This window comes from Indicator indicator, unplaced genomic scaffold, assembly GCF_027791375.1.
Source record: "Indicator indicator isolate 239-I01 unplaced genomic scaffold, UM_Iind_1.1 iindUn_scaffold_71, whole genome shotgun sequence".
Taxonomy (NCBI): domain Eukaryota; kingdom Metazoa; phylum Chordata; class Aves; order Piciformes; family Indicatoridae; genus Indicator; species Indicator indicator.
In genome coordinates, this window is record NW_026539200.1 from 193,010 (window position 1) to 217,002 (window position 23,993).

At 53.2% G+C, this 23,993-nt stretch overlaps 1 protein-coding gene across 2 annotated transcripts in view; it reads left to right on the forward strand.

The window, feature by feature from the left end:
• The window catches only part of BIN3 (bridging integrator 3), a 47,232-nt gene that overhangs the window by 12,022 nt on the left and 11,217 nt on the right, over positions 1–23,993 (forward strand). For both annotated transcript variants that reach the window (XM_054398641.1, XM_054398640.1), the window contains 3 exons: positions 7,268–7,404; positions 8,716–8,756; positions 20,149–20,290. In XM_054398641.1, the coding sequence (XP_054254616.1) occupies positions 7,268–7,404; positions 8,716–8,756; positions 20,149–20,290 (320 nt within the window). The remainder of the gene's footprint in view (positions 1–7,267; positions 7,405–8,715; positions 8,757–20,148; positions 20,291–23,993) is intronic.

Sequence of the window (23,993 nt, forward strand, 5' to 3'; positions counted from 1 at the left end):
CGAGTCCAACCATCAACCCAACCCCACCACTGGCCATCAAACCATCTCCTGAAGTCCTCTCCTTCTCCTGCTTGAAGAGGGAGAAGTTCTTCATCATGAGAGTGGTGAGAGCCTGGAATGGGTTGTCCAGGGAGGTGGTTAGGGTCCCATCCCTGGAGGTGTTTGCAGCCAGGCTGGATGAGGCTCTGGCCAGCCTGATCTGGTGTGAGGTGTCCCTGCCCATGGCAGGGGGGTTGGAACTGGATGATCCTTGGTGGTCCCTTCCAACCCTGCCTGATTCTCTGATTCTATGCTTGCTCCATTCATCACTTCTCCAGTAGGAAACTGGAATGGCACAGACTCTAAACAATGACCAGAGAATCATAGAACCATGGAATGGTCTGGGTTGGAAGGGACCCCCAAAACTTAGCCAGTCCAACCCCCCTGCAGTCAGCAGGGACATCCTCAACTAGACTAGGTTGCCCAGACCCCTGTTGAGCCCCATTTTGAGCATCTCCAGGGGATGGGACCCCAACCACCTCTCTGGGCAACCTGTTCCAGTGTTCCACCACCCTCATGGTGCAGAACTTGTTCCTCACATCCAATCTGAATCTGTTCTGCTCTCCTTTGAAGCCATTGTCCCTCGTCCTGTCCTCTGCAGGCCATTGCAAACAGTCTCCATCTTTCTTGTAGCCCCCTTCAGGTACTGGAAGGCTGCTATTAGGTCTCCCCAGAGCCTCCTCTTCTCCAGAGAGAGGAGCTGGAGTTGGGGGTCGCTGGGAGAAGTGGATTTGCTGGGTGCTGGTTGTTGAGCTGAGCAGGGCAGGCTGCAGAAGGATGCAGCAGAAGCACAGGTGGCTTTCCTCAGCCTGCACTTTGGAATGGTCCCCATTTCTGATGGGCTCCCACAGCTCCTGGAGCCAAGGCAGATGCAACCAGGGTGGGCTGGGCTGGTCCAACACTCATCCTGTGGGAGGTGGCTCCAGAGATTCATAGAATGGGTTGGGTTGGAAGGGGCCTTAAAGATCATCCAGCTCCAACCCTCCTGCCGTGGGCAGGGACACCTCCCACCAGCCCAGGCTGCTCAGGGGAGAGGGAAGGAGCCCCACCAGGTGCTTTGCCAGTGGTGGGGCTGGCAAATTTGGGGCTTCCCATGACAGAGGCTCTCACCTGTGTGTGTGTAAGACACCAAGGTGGATCCCAGCTCCTGGCCCTGCGCTCTCTCACCCTTCCCAGCGCAGGGCTGGAACACAGCGGTGGGAAAAGCACCGGGCAGCAGCTCTGCCAGGACTCCTTCTAGGGTGAAAGCTGCCCCTTTCTGGGGGACCCTGGTGATGGTCAGGGCTCCTGGGCAAGTTTTTCCTTGGGAAGGATTCCCCTCCCTTGCAGTGGGCGTTGTTTATATGGAGCATTTCAAGCCCCAGAGGAGCTGTGGGAGGACTTTTCTTTTTCCGTTCCTGCTACATGGCAGAGGCACAAAATGAGCCTTGGCCAGCTCCAGTAGGATCTGATGTCTCATTTAAAGGCATGAAATCATGAAGGGGAAGGTTTGCAGTGTGGTCTGCTGAGGGGATGGGGAGAAGGAAAAGGAGGTAGATCCCAGCAGACACTGCTTCCCTCACTTGGCAGTGCCCATTCCCAAGGGAAGAGCTCTGTGCTGGCCCAGCCAACACACAGCCCCCACTGCCAAGCAGGACAGCAGAGTGTCAGCACTGTTGTGTCCTCCTGAGTGTCTTATTTCTCCCACTCTGCTCAGGGGGTTGATTATTCACTGCCTGCAAACACTCCCTAGCAAACTGGACCTGGTGGCTCAAGCCTCCACATCCTTGCCAAGAAAAGACTCAGCCCAGAGCACCACCAACTCCTGTCTGCAGGAAAACCTTCCTGAGGCTTGGCCACTGCCCTGCCAGCTGCAGATTAAAGATCTCTGACCCCCCCCCTCCCCCTACCGCATCTTTCCCACCCTTTCCCAACCCAATTGCAGCCTGAAGGAGCAGGAGGATGATGGGGGACAGGAGGCAGGAGTCCTGCTTTTGGAATGAGGTGCAGGTAACCTGCTGTGGCTCTTGCTCTGGAGCAGGCCTGGCTCTTCTCCCCTGCTTTGAGCATGATTCAGATGAGCAGCAGCTCTCTAAAATCACTTCACTCAACTGGAGTCATGTCCCACATGCTTCAGGAGCAAAATGCAGTGCAGACCATCCCAAAGCCCACCTTGAGAGGCAGGCAATGATCTTCTTCTCTCCTTCTCCTTCTTTCTCCTTCACCTTCTACTTTCCCTTCTTCTTCTCCTCCTTTTCTCCTTCTCCTTCTCTTCCTTCTCCTCCTTCTCCTTCTCCTCCTTCTCCTTCTCCTTCTCCTTCTCCTTCTCCTTCTCCTTCTCCTCCTTCTCCTTCTCCTTCTCCTTCTCCTTCTCCTTCTCCTTCTCCTTCTCCTTCTCCTTCTCCTTCTCCTTCTCCTTCTCCTTCTCCTTCTCCTTCTCCTTCTCCTTCTCCTTCTCCTTCTCCTTCTCCTTCTCCTTCTCCTTCTCCTTCTCCTTCTCCTTCTCCTTCTCTTCCTTTCCCCTCTTCTCTTTCTCCTTATTTCTCCTCCTCTTTCTCTCCTCTCCTCTCCCACATCCCTGATGCCACTGCTGAGTTTGAGGAGAGGACTCAACCACCAGACACATGGCAATGGGACCAGAGGATGCCCTCCTAAGGTCCCATCTCCCTACACCCCTTCTTCAGCTGGGGAGCCCTGAACTGGACCCAATACTCCAGCTGGGGCCTCACCAGGGCAGAGCAGAGGAGGAGGAAAACTTCCCTCACCCTGCTGGCCACACTCTTCTTATTACACCCCCAGGATGCCATTGGCCTTGGTGGCCACAAGGGCACATTGCTGCCTCATGGTCACCAGCAGGTGGTTTTCCCTAGAGCTGCTCTCCAACAGATCAGCCTCCAACCTGTCCTGATCCATGGGGTTGTTCTTCCTCAGCTGCAGGACTTGCACCCCCCCAGCTGCAGGACTTGCCCCTCAGCTGCAGGACTTGCCCCTCAGCTTCAGGACTTGCCCCCCCAGCTGCAGAACTTGCCTCTCAGCTTCAGGACTTGCCCCTCAGCTTCAGGACTTGCCCCCCCAGCTGCAGAACTTGCCCTCCAACTGCAGGACTTGCCCCTCCAGCTGCAGAACTTGCCCCTCCAGCTGCAGAACTTGCCCCTCAGCTTCAGGACTTGGCCCCCAGCTGCAGAACTTGCTCTCCAACTGCAGGACTTGCCCCCCAGCTGCAGAACCTGCACCCCCAGCTGCAAGACTTGCACCCCAGCTGCAGAACTTGCCCTCAGCTTCAGGACTTGGCCCCCAGCTGCAGAACTTGCCCCTCCAGCTGCAGAACTTGCCCCTCAGCTTCAGGACTTGCCCCTCAGCTTCAGGACTTGGCCCCCAGCTGCAGAACTTGCCCTCCAACTGCAGGACTTGGCCCCCAGCTGCAGAACTTGCTCTCCAGCTGCAGGACTTGCCCCCCCAGCTGCAGAACTTGCCTCTCAGCTTCAGGACTTGCCCCTCAGCTTCAGGACTTGCCCCCCCAGCTGCAGAACTTGCCCTCCAACTGCAGGACTTGCCCCTCCAGCTGCAGAACTTGCCCTCCAACTGCAGGACTTGCCCCTCCAGCTGCAGAACTTGCCCTCTCCCAGCTGCAGGGCTTGCCCTCTCCCCACATCTCACTTCCAATCCTGCAGGACTTGCCCTCCCAGCTGTAGAACTTGCCCTCCAACTGCAGGACTTGCCCCCCAGCTGCAGAACCTGCACCCCCAGCTGCAGGACTTGCCCCTCCAGCTGCAGAACTTGCACCCCCAGCTGCAGAACTTGCCCCTCAGCTGCAGAACTTGCCCTCCAGCTTCAGGACTTGCCCTCTCCCCACATCTCCCTTCCAATCCTCTCCCTACGAAGGGAAGCTCTTCCTCTTTCCCCACCCCCCGCCTCCAGCCGAAGGAAGGAGTTCTGCCATGCTTAACTCCATCCCGTTTTGGCCCAAACCCTCCCTCAGCTGTGGTGCCACATATGGGTTAGATCCCATCTGTTTCAAGGTCTCAAGCACTAAACCCTTCACGTTTGGATGATGGAAGAGGGCTGCAGCAGCTTTTGTCCTTCCGCCCTTCCCGGCTCGTTCCGCGCGCAGCCCTCCCAGCCCTCCAGCTTCTGAGCTCTGGGTATAATTGTGTCTAACCTTTCAATCAGAAGGCTTAACCCCTTCATTTATCATCTTAAGGCCCATTATTCAGATGAACTTCCAACTTCTAACAGCTGACTTGAGGTCAGCTTTCCAAAAGCTCCTCCGTCGCACGGCTCCGGCGGAGACTCGTAGAGCCTAGGGATTGGAAGGGACCTTAAAGATCATCCAGTTCCAAAGCCCTCCCCCCAGCCCCCCTTGCATCTTGGCTTTCTGATCTTCAACTGGAAGAACTTCCAGCAGCAGTGCTGAGATAAAGAGCAGTGTGGTTTTTTTTTTTCTTTATCAGAGCCCAGAATTTTCTTTTCCCCTCCCTATTCATCCTTCCCATTTATATTGGTGCTGCCCTTTTTCGTTCTGCTTTTATTCCATTCTGTGCCTTACAGAGTTGTAGGGGTTGGAAGGGACCAGTGGGGAGCAGAGAATCAAAGAATGATTGGTTTGGGTTCAGAGATTTGTCAATGGATTGGATTGGAAGGGACCAGTGGGGATCAGGGAATCACAGAATGATTGATTTGGGTTCAGAGATTTATCAATGGATTGGATTGGATTGGATTGGATTGGATTGGATTGGATTGGATTGGATTGGATTGGATTGGATTGGATTGGATTGGAAGGGACCAGTGGGGATCAAGGAATCACAGAGTGATTGATTTGGGTTCAGAGATTTATCAATGAGTTGGGTTGGAAGGGACCAGTGGGGAGCAGAGAATCAAAGAATGATTGATTTGGGTTCAGAGATTTATCAATGAGTTGGGTTGAACTGGATTGGATTGGATTGGATTGGATTGGATTGGATTGGATTGGATTGGATTGGATTGGAAGGGACCAGTGGGGATCAGGGAATCACAGAATGATTGATTTGGGTTCAGAGATTTATCAATGGATTGGATTGGATTGGATTGGATTGGATTGGATTGGATTGGATTGGATTGGATTGGATTGGGTTGGATTGGATTGGATTGGAAGGAACCAGTGGGGATCAAGGAATCACAGAATGATTGATTTGGGTTCAGAGATTTATCAATTAGTTGGGTTGGAAGGGACCAGTGGGGATCAAGGAATCAAAGAATGATTGATTTGGGTTCAGAGATTTATCAGTGGATTGGATTGGATTGGATTGGATTGGATTGGATTGGATTGGATTGGATTGGATTGGATTGGATTGGATTGGAAGGGACCAGTGGGGATCAAGGAATCACAGAATGATTGACTTGGGTTCAGAGATTTATCAATGGACTGGATTGGAAGGGACCAGTGGGGATCAAGGAATCACAGAATGATTGATTTGGGTTCAGAGATTTATCAGTGGATTGGATTGGAAGGAAACTTTGGGGGGCAGAGAATCACAGAGTGATTGATTTGGGTTCATAGAGTCACAGTTTGGGTTGGAGGAGACCTCAAAGCTCATCCAGTTCCAACCCCCCTGCCATGGGCAGGGACACCTCCCACCAGCCCAGGTTGCTCCAAGGCCTCATCCAGCCTGGCCTTGAGCACCTCCAGGGAGGGGACAGCCACAACTTCCCTGGGCAACCTGTTCCAGGGTCTCCCTATCCTCACTGGCAAGAATTCCTTCCTCATCTCCAGTCTCCTGTTCCAGCTCAAAGCCATTGCTCCTCCTCCTGTCCCTATGAGCAGTCTCAGGGCCTGAGGATGCTTCAACCTTTGGATTTTCTCCTGGGCTTGGTCTGGTTGAGGCAGAAAATTGAAGCTCATGGAGAGAAAGTGCTTAGCCAACTGGTGGCTCTGCTGCTCCTGTGGTGCCTCTTTTTGAGAGGAAAAGACAAAACTCATCTTCCAACCCTGTCCCTTTTGGTCCTTTTTTCCCCACCAGCACTAAATCCATTTCAGCTAAATCTTGTTGTGAAGCCATTTGAAAGACTTTAATGGACTGGGGATTTATATTTTTTTTTTCTTTTCTTTCCTTGACTTGTTGTGGAAGAGCTGTAGTGAGACTGAGAGTGACACTTAATAGTCTGTCAAGAGAAGAGATGCTGCTGAAATATCCCAGCTGCAGGGTTGGGGTTTGGAACTAAATGTTGCTTTTGTTAGCTTGGTGTTTCTGGCACCATCACCAGACCTTCATCTGAGAGCTTCAGACTCAAATTCTGTCAACAGCACTTCTGGGAGTGGTTACCTGAATGAATTCCTGGAGTCCCAGACTGGTTTGGGTAGGAAGGGATCTTTAAAACTCATCTAAGTCCAACCCTCCCCCTGCCATGGGCAAGGACACCTCCCACCAGCCCAGTTTGCTCAAGGTCTCAGCCAGCCTGGTCTTGAACACCTCCAGGGAGGGGACATCCAGAGCCTCCCTGGGCAACCTGTTCCACCCTCACAGTCAAGAAGTTCTTCCCAATCTCCAGTCTCAATCTGCCCTCCTCAAGCTGAGGCAGGTGGGTTGGTGATCCATAGGCTTTAGTGCTGTATGTGTTCAGGGCTGCAGGTTTTCATGGAATCCTAGAATCCCAGACTGGTTTGGGTGGGAAGGGACCTTCAAAGCTCCAGTCCAACCCCCCCTGCAGTCAGCAGGGACATCCCTAACCAGAGCAGGTTGCTCAGAGCCTCAAACAACCTGACCTGGGTGGTGCCATGGATGGGGCAGCTCTCTGCCAGGCTCTCACCACCCTCAGGGTCAAACATTTCTCCCTTCTCTCCACTCTCAATCTCCCTTCTTCAGTTCAAACCATCCCTCCTTGGCCTGTCACAACAAGCCCTGCTCAAAACTCTGTCCCCAGCTTTCTTCAAGTCTTGAAAGGCCACCAGAAGGTCTCCCTGGAGCCTTCTCTTCTCCAGGCTGAACAACCCCAACTCTCTCAGCTTGGCCTCACAGCAGAGGGCTTCCACTGCTCCTTCTCCCACAGCTGAATGTCCTTCTTGTGCTGAGGGGCTCAGCTGGTTGCTTTTCCTTTCCTTTCTCTCAACCACCAGTGAATATCTTCCTGGAAGTTGTGCTGAACCCCCCCCTCAGTCCCCAAGTTCTGACCCAGTGCAGGTGAGGGCCTTGACAAGAAAGGGTTTGTGTGGCTGTCCTCCAGCTGAGCCATCACCCTCTCTGCTTGCTTTCTGCACTCTTCCTGTTGCTCACAGCCATGTCCAAGTCTGCTGTCAAGATCTCTTCAGACCTGCTGTCCAACCCCCTGTGTGAGCAGGAGCCCAGCTTCCTGGAGATGGTCACAGCCTTCGACACAGCGATGAAGAGGATGGACTCCTTCAACCAGGAGAAGGTCAGTGTGGCTTTGGCTGAAGAAGAGGAGGTCAGAGAGTGCTGGGGTGCTGTGGGGGCCCTCACCTTCCTTCTGCCCTTTTGGCCATCAGAGATTCAAAGCATGGGTTGGGTTGGAAGGGACCACAAAGCTCATCCAGTTCCAAGCCCCCTGCCATGGGCAGGGACACCTCCCACCAGCCCAGGTTGCTCAAGGCTTCATCCAACCTGGCCTTGAACACCTCCAGGGAAGGGACATCCACAACCTCCCTGGGCAACCTGTGCCAGTGGCTCACTCATCTCCAAGATGTTTCCCACATGAGTTTCCCTCTAATCTTTGACCTCCTGGCTGTGGTTGGCATGGGAGTTGGAGCCCATCCCAAGCAGACAGGAGAAGTTTGGTGGCTTTTGGTTAAAGGACATTGTGGTTGCACTCAGAAGCCCTCATCCTGCTCTGGTAGGCACTGTGCAGTCTGTGTAGTGCAAAAAAAGGATTTTTCATCAAGGTGGCCATGAAACCATCCCTGCTTGCCATGAAGCCCTCCCTGCTTGCCATAAAACCCTCCCTGCTTGCCATGAAGCCCTCCCTGCTTGCCATAAACCATCCCTGCTTGCCATAAAACCCTCCCTGCTTGCCATGAAGCCCTCCCTGCTTGCCATAAAACCATCCCTGCTTGCCATGAAGCCCTCCCTGCATGCATAAAACCATCCCTGCTTGCCATAAAACCCTCCCTGCTTGCCATAAAACCCTCCCTGCTTGCCATGAAACCCTCCCTGCATGCATAAAACCATCCCTGCTTGCCATAAAACCCTCCCTGCTTGCCATGAAGCCCTCCCTGCTTGCCATAAAACCCTCCCTGCTTGCCATGAAGCCCTCCCTGCTTGCCATAAAACCCTCCCTGCTTGCCATGAAGCCCTCCCTGCTTGCCATAAAACCCTCCCTGCTTGCCATGAAGCCCTCCCTGCTTGCCATAAAACCATCCCTGCTTGCCATGAAACCCTCCCTGCATGCATAAAACCATCCCTGCTTGCCATAAAACCCTCCCTGCTTGCCATGAAACCCTCCCTGCATGCATAAAACCATCCCTGCTTGCCATAAAACCATCCCTGCTTGCCATGAAGCCCTCCCTGCTTGCCATAAAACCATCCCTGCTTGCCATGAAGCCCTCCCTGCTTGCCATAAAACCCTCCCTGCTTGCCATGAAACCCTCCCTGCTTGCCATGAAACCCTCCCTGCTTGCCATAAAACCCTCCCTGCTTGCCATGAAACCCTCCCTGCTTGCCATGAAGCCCTCCCTGCTTGCCATAAACCCATCCCTTTTGCTTTCAACAGGTGAATCAGATCCAGAAGACAGTCATAGAGCCTTTGAAAAAGTAAGTACCAAGGTGTCCCTGGGAGCCACATCGAGTGCTGGCCATCCCCTTGTGCTTCAGGGCCGTGGGCCAGCAGCAAAATGGATTTTGTCTGGTTAGAAATTGGCCCTTCCTGGAGGGTCTAAAGCACCTAAAATCTTCCTAGAGAGGAGCTTGTTCACATCCCTGTCAGAAGATTGCTCCTCCTTGCTTGGCAGCTGGGGCATCAAGAGGTGAGATGGTTCATGCTCTTCCTCTGTGGCAAGGGTGAAGGCCTCTTGTGGCTTGAAACCTTCTCTGGCTGCTCCTGCTGTAGCAAGGGGGTTGGACTAGATGATCTCCAGAGGTCTCTTCCAGGCTGGGACTCAGTGATTCTGTGGTTCTTAGCCTGCCAGATGTCTTCATCTGTGCTTTAAGGAGCACCTGAGGAGAGGAACACTGAATGCATTGAAGCATTCAACTTCTCTCCACCTGTGTGTTGGGTCCTACCAGCACTTTGCTCCAGCTGAAGGAGGAATATCCACTGGGGACCTTCTCTGTGTGCTCAGTGCTCTCCAACCAGGCTGGTAACTGCTGCAGGATGGGATATGGAATCATGGAATCAGGAAATCATTTTGGATGGAAGAGACTTTTAAGCTCATCTAGTCCAAGCCTTACCCCAGCACTGTCAGGGTACCACCAAACCATGGCCCTCAGCACCACATCTCCAGGGCTTTGAAAGCCCTCCAGGGATGGGGACTCCACCACTGCCCTGGGCAGCCTGGGCCAGGCCTGGACAACCCTCAAGGGGAAGAAATTGTTCCTCATGGCCAAGCTGAACCTGCCCTGGGGCAACTTGAGGCTATTTGTGCCCAGGGATGGGTAGTGGCTGGGGTTGTACCTTGGTTGGTTGTCCAGGGTCAGAAGGGAAAAGAAAAGGAAAAGGGAAAGGGAAAAGGGAAAGGGAGAAGGGAAAAGGAAAAGAGAAAAGGGGAAAGAGAAAAGGGGAAAGGGAAAAGGAAAGAGGAAAGAGAAAAAAGAAAGGAGAAAAAAGGAAACGGGAAAAGGAAAGGGAAAAAAGAAAGGGAGGAGAAAAAAGGAAAAGGAAAGAGAAAAAGGGGAAAAGGGAAGGGAGGAGAGAAAGGGAAAAGGAAAGAGAAGGAAGGGAAGGGAAGGGAAGGGAAGGGAAGGGAAGGGAAGGGAAGGGAAGGGAAGGGAAGGGAAGGGAAGGGAAGGGAAGGGAAGGGAAGGGAAGGGAAGGGAAGGGAAAGGGAAGGGGAGGGGAGGGAGGGAAGGAAGGGAAGGGGAGGGAAGGGAAGGGAAGGGAAGGGAAGGGAAGGGAAGGGAAGGGAAGGGAAAGGAAGAGAGACAAAGAGGAATGAAGGAAGGAAGACAAGAGACAGAAATCCATCGCAGGCTTGTGCTGCAGAGTTGTGTTGTTTGTTATCTCAATTGTCCTCATGAAAGATACATTAACTTCTCCTTCCAGCAGTCTGTTCCAACTGGAAGGAGGGCTTGTGGCTCTGAAATCTTCTGGTTCTGTTGTTTTCTTCCCCCCAGCTTGTGTTAGCTGAGGGAATGAAGGAAAACACAAACCCTGCACAAAGATAAGGCAAAGCCTGCAAACCTCACCCTGTGTCTGAACTCCTGGGGTTTCATGGGGCTGTTGATGCCAGGCCATGAAGACATTTCAGCCCATGGCTCATCCCAGGCCATGAAGACATTTCCACCTTGCCAAGGTCTGGTTCTGCATTTAGGCAGCTTCTGGCTCAGGGTGCTGCTGTGGTACAGGATGGGAAAAGTCCTTTTCCCCTTTGGATTTGAGGCAGCACGTAGGGTGGTTGGGTTTTCCTCCTTGGTGCATCCATGGAGCTCAGGAGAACTTTGGCTGGGAGGTTTCACCTCAGAAGGTGTCACACTCAGCTCTCCACTCATAGAATCAGAGAATTGTTTGGGTTGGAAAAGCTCTCCCAGATCACTTGAGTCCAACCAGCAACCCAAGCCCACCGTGGCCACTAAACCCTGGCCCCAGGTGCCATGGCCACAGGGTTCTGCAACACCTCCAGGGATGGGGACTCCACCACCTCCCTGGGCAGCCTGTGCCAATCCCTAACCCCTCTTGCAGCAAAGAATTATTTTCCCAATCTCCAACCTAAGCCTCCCCTGGCACAATTTCAGGCCATTCCCTCTCATTCTATCACCTGATCCTAGGGAGAGGAGACCAACCCCTAGCTGGCTCCAGCCTCCTTTCAGGGAGCTGTTGAGAGCCAGAAGGTCTCCCTTCAACCTCCTTTTCTCCAGGCTGAACACCCCCAGCTCCCTCAGCTGCTCCTCCCCAGCCTTGATCTCCAGACCCTACTTCTCTGGACCCACTCCAGAGATGGATCTGCCCAGCCCTTGGTTAGACATCAGGGTGTTCCCTCCAGCATCCCATCTGCTTTCCAGTCCTGGCAATTCCCTCCAACATCCTAAATTGCCATTGGCCTGGAAGCTTGTGAGAGGGTTTTTGGTTTTTTTTCCCCTCTTCCTGCCCTTTGGCACCTGCAGACAGCTGCTGAGTGCTCTTAAACAGCTTATGTGTCATGCTCAGAGAGGCTGCAGCTCCCCTCTGAGCTAACCCCTCCCTTTCATCCCCCAAATTTGTGGCTCCTAGGTCCACACATGGCCAGGAATGTTTTCTTGAAGGAGCCCAAGGGGTCCATTTGGAGGCTAATGAGATGCAGGAGAGAACTGCAGAGCTTGCACCTCCCCTTGTCCTGCTGCTGGATAAATCCCAGCAACATTTTCTGGGATAAAAGTTGCAGCTTAAACCAAAGCTGCCTTGAGGAGCTGCTCTGCTTTCCAGTGAGGTGCTTCCATCTCCAGCCTCTCTCCCAAACTTGCTTCTGACCTAGAAAAGGGTTTTTTTTTTTTGGGGGGGGAGGGGGTGTTGGTTGTTTTTACTTCTTTTCTGCTGCCACATCTGCACTTGATTACATCTTCACTGGTGGTCTTTGCTGCTTTATTAGCCAAAGAAGCAGATAAGGCTCATCCAGGCAATTATCATTAGTGGTAAGAAATTGTAATCAGAGGCATATGGGGTGGGAAAACAAAAAAAAAAATCTCCAGTCAGTAACTGTCCAGGGATGGTTTCAACCAAAGAGTGGAGGATTTGGAGAAGAAAGCCAGGGGTAGATGGAGAGGAGGGGGGGGGGGGGGGTAGGGGGGTGGCTCTTTTTTGTTTAAATCCTTCTGCTTCTGGGAACAAGAGGCTTGTTTAGAGTTTGGCTTTTGGAGCCCCCAAGAAGCCCTTGGCTGGGGATTGGTCACTGGAGGAGGAGCAGAGAGAGCATTGCAGCATTCAGCAAGGAGCTGGGGTGGCTGGGAAAGGGCAGCAGGGATCTGCTCTCCCCTTTGGGAGATGCCTGCTTAGATTCATCGTAGAGTTGTGGAATGGCTCAGGTTGGGAAGGACCTCAGAGATCATCTCCCATTACCTCCCTGCCATGGGCAGGGACACCTCTCAGCTGGACTTGGTTGCTCAGGGCCTCATCCAACCTTGAACACTTCCAAGGAGGAGGCAGCCACAGCCTGTTCTAGAGTCTCTCTACCCTCATCCTGAAGAACTTCTTCCTCAGCTCCACTCTAACCCTGCTCTCCCTCAGCTTCAAACTATTCTCCCTTGGCCTGGCTCTAGACACCCTCATGAGAAATCCCTCTGCAGCCTTCCTGCAAGTTCCCTCACCACCAGATCAGTGAATTTGGGGCAAAGTGAGGCAGTTTGAGGAAGGCAGCAGCTTGACTGAGCCAGGCAGATTGGAGGGCCATAGGCTTCAGTGCCTTTCATGTTCAGGGCTGCAGGGTTTCATGGAGTCTTGGAACCCCAGACTGGTTTGGGTGGGAAGGGACCTTTAAAACTCATCATGTCCAAACCCCCTGCAGGCAGCAGGGACCTATCAGAGCCCCATCAAGCCTAACCTCTAATATCTTCAGGGATGGAGCCTCCACCACCTTCCTGAGCAACCTGTGCCCAGAGTTCCACCACCCTCATGGTGAAGAACTTCCTGATGATGTCCAACCTAAATCTCCCCTGCTGTAGTTTCAAACCATTGCCCCTTGTCCTCTTGCTACAAACCCTTGTTCTGGCTTAACAACCTCCTCCTCCTGAACCTCACTGAGCATCAGGACATTGTGGTCACCCTGGCATGGTCCCATCCCCTTGGCTTGGAGCATGGTCCTGCTCCTGCAGCCCAGGCCTGAGGAGCTGAAGCAGAAGAGGGACAGTTCTTTACTTTTGCCTTCTTTCTTCTTTTCTTCATCATCTCCTTTCATCATCATAATCTCCTTCTTTCTCATTCAGTCTTCTTTCTTCCTCTTCTTCATCTTTTTCACCTTCTTTAGTTCTTCTTCTTTTTCATCTTTCTCCTTTGTTTTAATTTTCTTTCTTCTTTTCCATCTTCTTCTTTGATTTTTTCTTCTTTTTCATCTTTTTTCTTCTTTATTTCTTCTTTTTCATCTTCCTTCTTCATCTTGTTCATTCTTCTTCCTTCATTTTCTTCTTTCTTATTCAGTCTACTTTCTTCTTTAGTCTTCTTCTTTCTTGCTCTGTCTTCTTCCTTCTTCATCTTCTTTCTTATTCAGACTTCTTACTTCTTCTTCTTAATTTTCTTTTTTATTCAGTTGTCTTCCTTCTTCCTTCTTCATTTTCTTCTTTATTCTTCAGTCTTCTTCCTCCTTTCTTCTTTCTCCTTCATCTTCTCCCTTTTTCTTCATCTTCTTATTCAGTCTTCCTCCTTTTTTATTCAGTCTTCTTCTTCATTTTCTTCTTTTTATTCATTCTTCTTCTTCCTTCTTCTTCCTTCTTCATTTTATTCTTCAGTCTTCTTCTTCCTTTCTTCTTTCTCCTTCACCTTTTTCCTTTTTCTTCTTCATTGTCGTCTTTTTTATTCAGTCTTCTTCCTTCATTTTCTTCTTTTTTATTCATTCTTCTTCCTTCTTCATTTTCTTCTTTCTTCTTCAGTCTTCCTTCTTTCTTCTTCTTTCTTCTTCATCTTCTTCCTTCCTTCTTATTCTGTCTTCTTCTTTCTCCTTCATCATCTTCCTTTTTCTTCTTCTTGTCTTCTTTTTTATTCAGTCTTCTTCCTTCCTCATTTTCTTCTTTTTTATTCAGTCTTCTTCCTTCTTCATTTTCTTCTTTCTTCTTCAGTCTTCTTCCTCCTTTCTTCTTCTTTCTTCTTCATCTTCTTCCTTCCTTCTTATTGTCTTCTTCTTTCTCCATCATCTTCCTTTTTCTTCTTCTTTTTTATTCAGTTTTCTTCCTTCTTCTTCATTTTCTTCTTTCCTATTCATTCTTCTTCCTTTTTCTTCCTTCTTCTTCATTTTCTTCTTTTCTATTCATTCTTCTTCCTTCTTCTTCCTTCTTCATCTTCTTCTTTCTTCTTCAGTCTTCTTCCTCCTTTCTTCTTCTTTCTTCTTCATCTTCTTCCTTCCTTCTTATTCTGTCTTCTTTCTTCCTCTTCTCCTTTCTCCCCCTCCCCCTGCCATTCCCATGAACCCTCCAGCTGCGTTTCCTCCCGGGCAGCCCGGAGCCGGTAAGTGGCGGCCGGGAGCAGCCCGAGGGGTGCCGGGGAGCGGAAGCAGGACAAGCGGCTTTCATGTCCTTAACGAGCCCCTAATGAGGATTTGGTGCACAAAGCTAGAGCCACATGGCCACCTGGCCCCCTCCCTCAGCCTCTCAGCCTAATCCCCCCCTGGCCAGCTCGCTGCTTTTCTCTTCCTCTCTGTCCCTTTCGGCTCTCCTCGGAAGGGCTGGTTTGAGTTTCCCCCTTCCTGGTGGGTGGCTGTGTGGGCACAGGCTGAGGCATGGCTGGCATCCCCCAGCAGAGCCCAGCTGCTTCAGCCACCCTTCTTCCTCTCCAAGCTTCCTTCCTCATCCCTTCATCCACCACTTTCTTTTGTGTCTGGTGCTCCCCAGCTCTGTTTGTCCTTTCTCCTCTGCCTGGTGCCAGCTGGAGAGCCTCTCCTCTTCCTTTTCTTTCATTGTTATCCAAGCTGCTGTCCCTAAAAGCATCCTAGAATTGGTTTGGTTGGGAAAGACCTCGAGGGTCATCAAGTCCAACCATAAATGCCATAGGCAGAGACCCACAGAATCAGGGGAGTGATGGACTGGGGTGGGAGGGAAGGGACCTTCAAAGCTCATCCAGTCCAACCCCCCTGCAGTCAGCAGGGAACATCCCCAACTGGAACAGGCTGCTCAGAGCCCCAAACATCCTGACCTGGAATGGTGCCAGGAGTGGGGCAGCTCCCACCTCTCTGGGCAGCCTGGGCCAGGCTCTCACCACCCTCAGGGTCAAACATTTCTTCCTTCTCTCCAGTCTCAATCTCCCTCTTTTAGTTCAAACCATCACCCCTTGTCCTGTCACAAAAAGCCCTGCTCAAAAGTCTCTCCCCAGCTCTCTCTAAGTCCTGAAAGGCCACCAGAAGTCCTCCCTGGAGCCTTCTCCAGGCTGAACAACCCCAACAATCTCAGCCTGGCCTCACAGACCTCTGAGATCATCAAATCCAACCAGAAATGCCTTAGGAAAAGACCTCTAAGATCCCTGAGTCCAACCATAGGGAGGAGCACAGGCACCTGCCAGCCTAGTCCAGCTCATGGGGCTGCCAAGAAGAGCCCTCAAGAATCTTCCAGAAGGGGAAAAGCAGTGGTGAAAGGACAGGGTAGAATCATAGACCTGTCAGGGTTGGAAGGGACCTCAAGGATCTTCTAGTTCCCACCCCCCCTGCCATGGGCAGTATTTTTCGCCCTGCACCAAAAGTTGGGGAGTTGGTTGGACTTGATGAGATAAGGAATGGTTGGACTTGATGGGATAGGGAATGGTTGGACTTGATGAGATAGGGAATGGTTGGACTTGGTGAGATAGGGAATGGTTGGACTTGATGGGATAGGGAATGGTTGGACTTGATGAGATAGGGAATGGTTGGACTTGGTGAGATAGGGAATGGTTGGACTTGATGGGATAGGGAATGGTTGAACTTGATGAGATAGGGAATGGTTGGACTTGATGGGATAGGGAATGGTTGGACTTGATGGGATAGGGAATGGTTGGACTTGATGGGATAAGGAATGGTTGGACTTGATGGGATAGGGAATGGTTGGACTTGATGAGATAGGGAATGGTTGGACTTGATGAGGTAGGGAATGGTTGGACTTGATGATCTTGAAGGAATTTTTCCAGCCACAGTGGGTCTGTGATTCAGCTCCTTTGCATTGCTGACACTAAAAATGGGAGCTGGAGGAAGCCACAGGATAATGAATCAGAGATGGAGAGGGCAAGGAGAGGACAGACTGCTCAGGGACCTTGCTGCAGGTGATGAGCTGCTTGAGCATTCCCACCCTGAGCTCACCACAGCTTCCCACAGGAGGAGGAGTGGGTCCAGAGGAGGCTGTGGAGATGATCAGGGGATGGAGAACCTGCCCTGTGGGAACAGGCTGGGAGAGCTGGGGTTCAGCCTGGAGAAGAGGAGGCTCCAAGGAGACCTTAGAGCTGCATTTCAGTATCTGAAGGGGACCTACAGGAAGGCTGGGGAGGGACTGTTGAGAAGGGCTTGGAGTGATAGGAGGAGAGGCAATGGTTTGAAAGTGGAGCAGGGCAGGTTTAGGTTGGACATCAGGAGGAAGTTCTGCACAGTGAGGGTGGGGAGAGACTGGCACAGGCTGCCCAGGGAGGTGGTGGAGAACCCATCCCTGGAGATGGTTCAAGCTCAAGTTGTTTGGAGCTCTGAGCAACCTGCTCTAGTTGGAGGTGTCCCTGCTGACAAGATTGGACAAGATGCCCTTGGAGGCTCCCTTCCAACCTGATGCATTCTAGCTTCTCTGATCATAGAATCACAGAACTGTCAGGGTTGGAAGGGACCTCAAGGCTCAGCCAGTTCCAACCCCCCTGCCATGGGCCAGGACACTTCCCACCACAGCAGGTTGATCCTTCAAGGAAAGAAGTTTTCAGCTGTCAAGCAGAGTCTGCCCTGCCAGGCAGGCTGCCTAAGGAAGGCATCCAGGCCTCCTGGTGCCACTTTCATCTCTGGTGGCTCTGTCTCTCTCCAAGCCCATCCTTTAATCACAGCAAGCTGAAGGCTTGGCTGGCCTGGCTGGCACCTTGATTTGGAGTTCAGACAGCTGCCTCACCTAGCCTGGGTCTCATGCCCAGGGCTAAGCTCTCATCCTCAGAGAACTTCACCAGGATGTCATTCCCCCCCTGCATCCCCCAGTCTCTTCTCCTCCCCACCAAGCTCTGGGGGAGGCAGGACTTGGGGTTTTCTTGTGGTTATCCCCTGGCCATCTCCCCTCACCTGCTGCTCCTAAGCCGCCTGTGCTGTAATCCAATCTCGGCAGCCTTCCCGAAAAAGTGACAGGGGACAGCAGCTTAATTCCCAAGCTGCTTCTGTGCTGAGGGCTCTAATGCCCACTGCCTGCTGCCTCACCTGCTCCCCTCTGCTTTTAGCACTCTGCCCACCAAGGGTTTGGGTTGAGTTTTTTTTTTTTTTGTGGATGAAGCTCAGCAGGAGCCAGCAGTGAGTGCTTGTAGACGAGAAAGCAAATCACATCCTGGGCTGCAGCAGGAGAAGTGTGGCCAGCAGGGCCAGGGAGGGGTTCTCCCCCTCTGCTCAGCTCTGCTGAGACCTCACCTGGAGCTCTGTGTCCAGTTCTGGAGCCTCTGTTACAAGAGGGATCTGGAGATGCTGGAACATGTCCAGGGAAGGGCCATGAGGATGAGCAGAGGGCTGGAGCTGCTCTGCTATGAGGACAGCCTGAGAGAGTTGGGGTTGTGCAGTCTGGAGAAGAGAAGGCTCCCAGGAGAGCTTCTTGTGGCCTTCCAGGATCTGAAGGGGGCTCCAAGAAAGCTGGGGAGGGACTTTTGAGGGTGTCAGGGAGGGATAGGAGTGGGGGGGGATGGAGCAAAAGTAGAAGTGGGGAGATTCAGATTGGATGTCAGGAAGAAATTCTTCCCCAGGAGGGTGGTGAGAGACTGGCAGAGGTTGCCCAGGGAGGTGGTGGAAGCCTCATCCCTGGAGGTTTTTGCAGCCAGGCTGGAGGTGGCTGTGAGCAACCTGCTGTGGTGTGAGGTGTCCCTGCCCATGGCAGGGGGGTTGGAACTGGCTGAGCCTTGAGCTCCCTTCCAACCCTGACAATTCTCTGATTCTATGATTCCCCTTGGGTTTGTGTTAAGACAATCCAGAGTCAGAAGGCACTGCTGGGGTGGGGGGGCTGTGAGTGGTTGCAGCTCTCAGAGCCTCCAGCCTTGGGTCTGGAGGAGCTGCAACAAGTCCAGAGAAGGGCAAGGAAGCTGAGGAAGGGTCTGGAGACCTTCTGAGTGGTAGCTGAAGCAGCTGGGGTTGTTCAGCCTGGAGAAAAGGAGGCTGAGGAGAGACCTTCTACAACTCCCTGGAGGGAAGTGGCCCTGCTGGAGCAGGCCTTTGGTGTGGATGATCTCCAGAGGTCTCTTCCAACCCCACCACGCTGGGATCCTGGGTCTGTGTGAAAGATGAAGCCCTGAGCTGCTCTCCTGATGGGTTCCACCCTCTCCATTGCCAGCTCATTAATAACTGGGCAAAATCCCTGCAGGAGCTGGGACCACAACCTGCCCACCTTGGGTGTTCAGCAAGGAACATCTGAGCTGGGGAGACCTCCCAGTTTGGGGAGGAGGAGGGGGGAAACCATTCCCCTTCCTCCATGCAGTCTTTGCTGCCTCCCCAGCCCTCTCATGGCATATTTTTGGAGCTGATGTCGAGGGAGGAGATATTTTAGCAGCAGCCTTGAGCCTGGGAGCTGGTGAGGCCATGCTCAGAGCCCAGCAGGGGCAGGCCCAGCAGAGCTGTGGTGGCATTTCAGTAGAATGGGGAGCTGGGAGCAAAGGTTTCCATAAAAAGCCATGTCAGGACAGCAGGATCTGATCCAAGCCTGGGCAGCTGGGGGCTGGCTGACGCTGGGCAAGCTCCCTGATGACTTTTGCAGGTTGCCTCTTGCAGTAAGTTTGGGTCAGAGAAGAGAATAGCAGCAAGCAGCAGGGGCTGAGCACGTGAGAGCCAGCCACGGGGTTGTCCCTGGGTGTCCTGGGGCCAGCAGGATTGCAAGGACACATCCCTGGGGCACCATCTCAGTGAGGGATGCTTGGACAGGAGTGTAAATTCTTGGCCATAAATGCTTCAACACAAACATTTCCCCTACCCCCCTCCCCTCCCTTGCTGCTGGCATCAGCCCTTCTCCAGCTATCAGGGACAGAAGCTTTGCCTCCTCAGCCACCACCAGGCTGGCCCAGCAAGACCACAGCAGTGGAAAATGGGCTTTGAGGAGGGGATGGAGTGGCTGTGAACACCCCAGGGCTGTGTTTGAACCCAGAGCCCTGTGGCTGGTGAGCTGCCCATGGCAGGGGGGGTTGCAAGTTGGATGATCTTTAAAGGTCCCTTCCAACCCAAACCATTCTGGGGTCTGATGATCTGACATCAGTTGTAGTCATCAGCTGAGGTTTGAGAGGTTCTTTTTCCTGCTGGCCTCCTCAGGTGAGGTCTGAGAGGTTCTTTTTGCTGCTGGCCTCCTCAGGTGAGGTCTGAGAGGTTCTTTTTGCTGCTGGCCTCATCAGGTGAGGTCTGTGAGGTTCTTTTTGCTGCTGGCCTCCTCAGGTGAGGTCTGAGAGGTTCTTTTTGCTGCTGGCCTCCTCAGGTGAGGTCTGAGAGGTTCTTTTTCCTGCTGGCCTCCTCAGGTGAGGTCTGAGAGGTTCTTTTTCCTGCTGGCCTCCTCAGGTGAGGTCTGAGAGGTTCTTTTTCCTGCTGGCCTCATCAGCTGAGGTCTGTGAGGTTCTTTTTGCAGGAGCAGGGCAGGGATTGTGCCCCTGGGCTGGGCACTGGTGAGGGCACAGCTTGAGTGCTCAGTGGTCCTCACTCCCAGAAGGACACTGAGGGCTTGGAGAAGGTCCAGAGAAGGGCAATGAAGCTGGGGAAGGGTCTAGAGAAGAGGGCTGGGGAGGAGCAGCTGAGGCAGCTGGGGGTGTTGAGCCTGGAGAAGAGAAGGTTGAGGAGAGACCTTCTGGCTCTCTACAGCTCCCTGAAAGGAGATTGGAGCCAGGTGGGGGTTGGGTTCTGCACCCAAGGAACAAGGACAGGACAAGAGGAAATGTCCTCAAGTTGCCCCAGGGCAGGTTCAGCTTGGCCATGAGGAACAATTTCCTCCCCTTGAGGACTGTCAGTGCCTGGCCCAGGCTGCCCAGGGCAGTGGTGGAGTCCCCATCCCTGGAGGGCTTTCAGAGCTGTGGAGCTGTGGTGCTGAGGGCCATGGTTTGGTGGTGCCCTGGCAGTGCTGGGTTGATGGTTGGTCTCTGTGACCTTGGAGGTCTTTCCCAACCTTACTGCTTGCACGATCAGGCTGAGATCTGCCACCCAGAAGCCCTTCCCCACCTTTCCCCCAGGTTCAGCAGTGTGTTCCCCAGCCTGAACATGGCTGTGAAGAGAAGGGAGCAGACCCTGCAGGACTACAGGCGCCTGCAGTCCAAGGTGGAGAAGTATGAGGAGAAGGAGAGGACTGGCCCTGTCCTTGCCAAGCTGCACCAGGTACTGAGATGTTCCTGCACCCAAATCCCAAGCTGGGTCTCTGGGAATGCCCCAGGGATGTGTCCCAGGGGTTTGCATCCCTTTTGCTTTTGGAGATTTCCACCCCCCCTGCCATGAATGAAATGGAAGATTTTGGAATCATAGAATCAGTCAGGGTTGGAAGGGACCACAAGGCTCAGCCAGTTCCAACCCCCCTGCCATGGGCAGGGACACCTCACACCAGATCAGGCTGCCCAGAGCCTCATCCAGCCTGGCTGCAAACACCTCCAGGGATGGAGCCTCAACCACCTCCCTGCACAACCCATTCCAGGCTCTCACCACTCTCATGGGGAAGAACTTCTTCCTCACTTCCAGTCTGAATCTCCCCACTTCCAGCTTTATTCCATTTCCCCCAGTCCTATCACTCCCTGACACCCTCAAAAGTCCCTCCCCAGCTTTCTTGGAGCTCCCTTCAGATCCTGCAAGGCCACAAGAAGGTCTCCTGGGAGCCTTCTCCTCTCCAGACTGCACAACCCCAACTCTCTCAGGCTGTCCTCATAGCAGAGCAGCTCCAGCCCTCTGCTCATCCTCGTGGCCCTTCTCTGGACACCTTCCAGCACCTCCAGATCCCTCTTGGAACAGAGGCTCCAGAACTGGATGCAGTACTCCAGGTGTGGTCTCAGCAGAGCTGAGCAGAGAGGGAGAATCCCCTCCCTGGCCCTGCTGGCCACACTTCTCCTGCTGCAGCCCAGGCTCTGCTTGGCTCTCTGGGCTGCAAGTGCTCACTGCTGGCTCCTGCTGAGCTTCTCCTCCCCCAGCACCCCCAAGTCCCTCTCCTCAGGGCTGCTCTCCAGCCAGTCCCTGCCCAGCCTGCATTTGTGCTTGGGATTGCCTCCACCCAGCTGCAGGACCTTGCCCTTGGTCTTGTTGAACCTCCTGAGGTTGGCTTGTGCCCAGCTCTGCACCTGTCCAGGTGCCTCTGGATGGATCCCTTCCCTCCAGCCTGTCCAGCTCCCTCTGGATGGATCCCTTCCCTCCAGCCTGTCCAGGTCCCTCTGGATGGATCCCTTCCCTCCAGCCTGTCCAGGTCCCTCTGGATGGATCCCTTCCCTCCAGCTCTCTGCTGCACCACACAGCTTGGTGCCATCAGCAAACCTGCTGAGGCTGCACTCAATGCCTCTGTCCCTGGCACTGACAATGATCCTGAACAAGCCTGGTGCCAGGACTGAAGGCTGTCTTCTGCTGGGGGAAGGTTTGAGGGGAGGTGAGGAAGGAATTTTCACCCTGAGGGTGCTGAGACCTTGTCCCAGCTTGCCCAGAGAGGTGGGAGATGCCCAATCCCTGCAACCATTCCAGGTTGGTTGGGGCTGGGAGCAACCTGTTCCAGTTGGGGATGTCCCTGCTGAGTGCAGGGGGTTGGTCTGGATGACCTCTAAAGGTCCCTTCCCACCCAAAGCACTCTGTGGTTCCCCCCCCCTCCCCCCCAAAAGTTGCCACTTCCCAACAGCCATTGGGAACCAGAGGGCTCAGCCAATTTTCTGGGATACAATGGGATCAAAGTGGTGGAAGCTGGGGATGCTGGGAGGAGCAGCCAGCACTCTTGGGGTGGGGGGTGGGGGGGGGAGGTTTCCTTGGACTTCCACATCCCAGTGAGCAGCTGGGTGGGAACTGGGAAAGATCAGAGCATTCTGAGGCTTGATTTTTTTTTTTTTTTTTTTTTTTTTGCCACCTGTTAGGGGGGAAAATTCCTCTTGGAAAAACCACAGGAAGCCCTGCTGCCAGCTTCCTTTGCTCTCTCTCCCTGAATTTCAGCTAAACCATAATTATTCCTTATTTATTTATTTATGCCTCCATTCCATCTCCAGCAGCATTTTCCCACCTCCCAACCCCCAAATCTGCTTTACCCCCCCCCCCAAATCTGTTGTTGCAGTTTGATCCTGGAAGGAGGAGTTGACTCTGTGAGGCTCAGGAGGAGATGGATTTGCTGAGGAGAAGTTTTTGTGGTGGGGAAAGGTCCTCTCAGCCCTGACAAAAGAGACTTAAGAGTAAGCAGCTTACTCTGCTCAGCCTCACTGCCTAAAGCTGGGGCTGGAGAACTCCTCAATTCTTTTGTCCTGGTGATTAAGCAGCTTTTAGTGATTCCATAATTTATTGGGGTTTTTTTTTTTTTTTTTTTTTTTTTTTTTTTTTTTTTATTCCCTCTTAATGAACTTCTGCCTCATCTCATTCTTCTTCCCCATCCCACCTCACCCCTCTCTCCTTCCAGCAACCCCCATGAAGGCTTCAGGCTTTGGGGCAGAGTGGTTGGAAACTGCCCAGGGGGTGCCCAGGTGGGCAAGAAGGTCACCAGCAGCCTGGCTTGGAGCAGCAATGGTGTGGGCAGCAGGAGCAGGGCAGGGATTGGGCACTGGGGAGGGCACAGCTTGAGTGCTGGGTGCAGTTTTGGGCTCTTCACTGCAAGAAGGACATTGAGGAGCTGGAGAAGGTCCAGAGAAGGGCAAGGAAGCTGGGGAAGGGTCTGGAGAACAGGGCTGGGGAGGAGCAGCTGAGGGAGCTGAGGTGTTGAGCCTGGAGAAGAGGAGGCTGAGGGGAGACCTCATTGCTCTCTCTGAGAGGAGATTGGAGCCAGGTGGGAGTTGGGCTCTGCTCCCTCAGGTGGCAGAAGAAGAAGAAAAGGCCTGAAATTGTCCCAGGGGAGGGCTAGGTTGGAGAGGAGGAACAATTCCTTTGCTGCAAGAGTGGTCAGGGATTGGCACAGGCTGCCCAGGGAGGTGGTGGAGTCCCCAGCCCTGGGGGTGTTGCAGAACCCTGTGGCCATGGCACCTGGGGCCAGGGTTTGGTGGCCATGGTGGGGTTGGGTTGCCTGGTTGGACTCAATGATCTCAGAGAGCTTCACCAAGCCAAACAATTCTGATTCTAAAAGGTCTCAGCTAAGCACTGCCTGGGCTTCAACATCTGCTGGAGCCTTAAGCCATCCTGAGCATCCAAAAGGTCTCCAGGGAATGGAATCATCCCAGCCAGATATTTCCAGCTTGCAGATTGGCATCTTAGGAAGGTGGTGCAGGTCCCATCCCTGGGGACATTCAAGGTCAGGCTTGATGGGACTCTGAGAATCTGCTCTAGCTGGGGATGTCCCTGCTGAGTGCAGGAGGCTTGGCCTGGATGAGCCTTAGAGGTCCCTTCCAGCCCAGTGTGTTCTGTGATCTTCCAGGACCCTTCCCACCCTGGATGAACTTTAGAGGTCCCTTCCATCCCAGTGTGTTCTGTGATCTTCCAGGACCCTTCCCACCCTGGATGAGCTTTAGAGGTCCCTTCCATCCCAGTGTGTTCTGTGATCTTCCAGGACCCTTCCCACCCTGGATGAGCTTTAGAGGTCCCTTCCAGCCCAGTGTGTTCTGTGACCTTCAAGGTCCCTTCCCACCCAACCCATTCCACGATCCCATTCCACGCTCTTCCCTTTCCCAGCTGTCTGCTCCAACTCTTCTCCTCTTTGCTGCCTCACCTCAGCCTTTCCAGCCCTCCTCACTTCCTGGCACATGAATTCCTTCACCCCCTGGGCCCTCCTCAGCCTGCTGTGCCTTTCAGCCTTTGCCAGCCTGCAGCCTTCATCCCTGCCACCCCTGGGACCGTCCCGGCAGCGGCGCCGGAGCAGGGCAGGGCAGGGCCGGGCTGGCTCCCTGCCCCCATCCCGTTGGAATGGCACTGGGATTAAGTGGCAGACTTG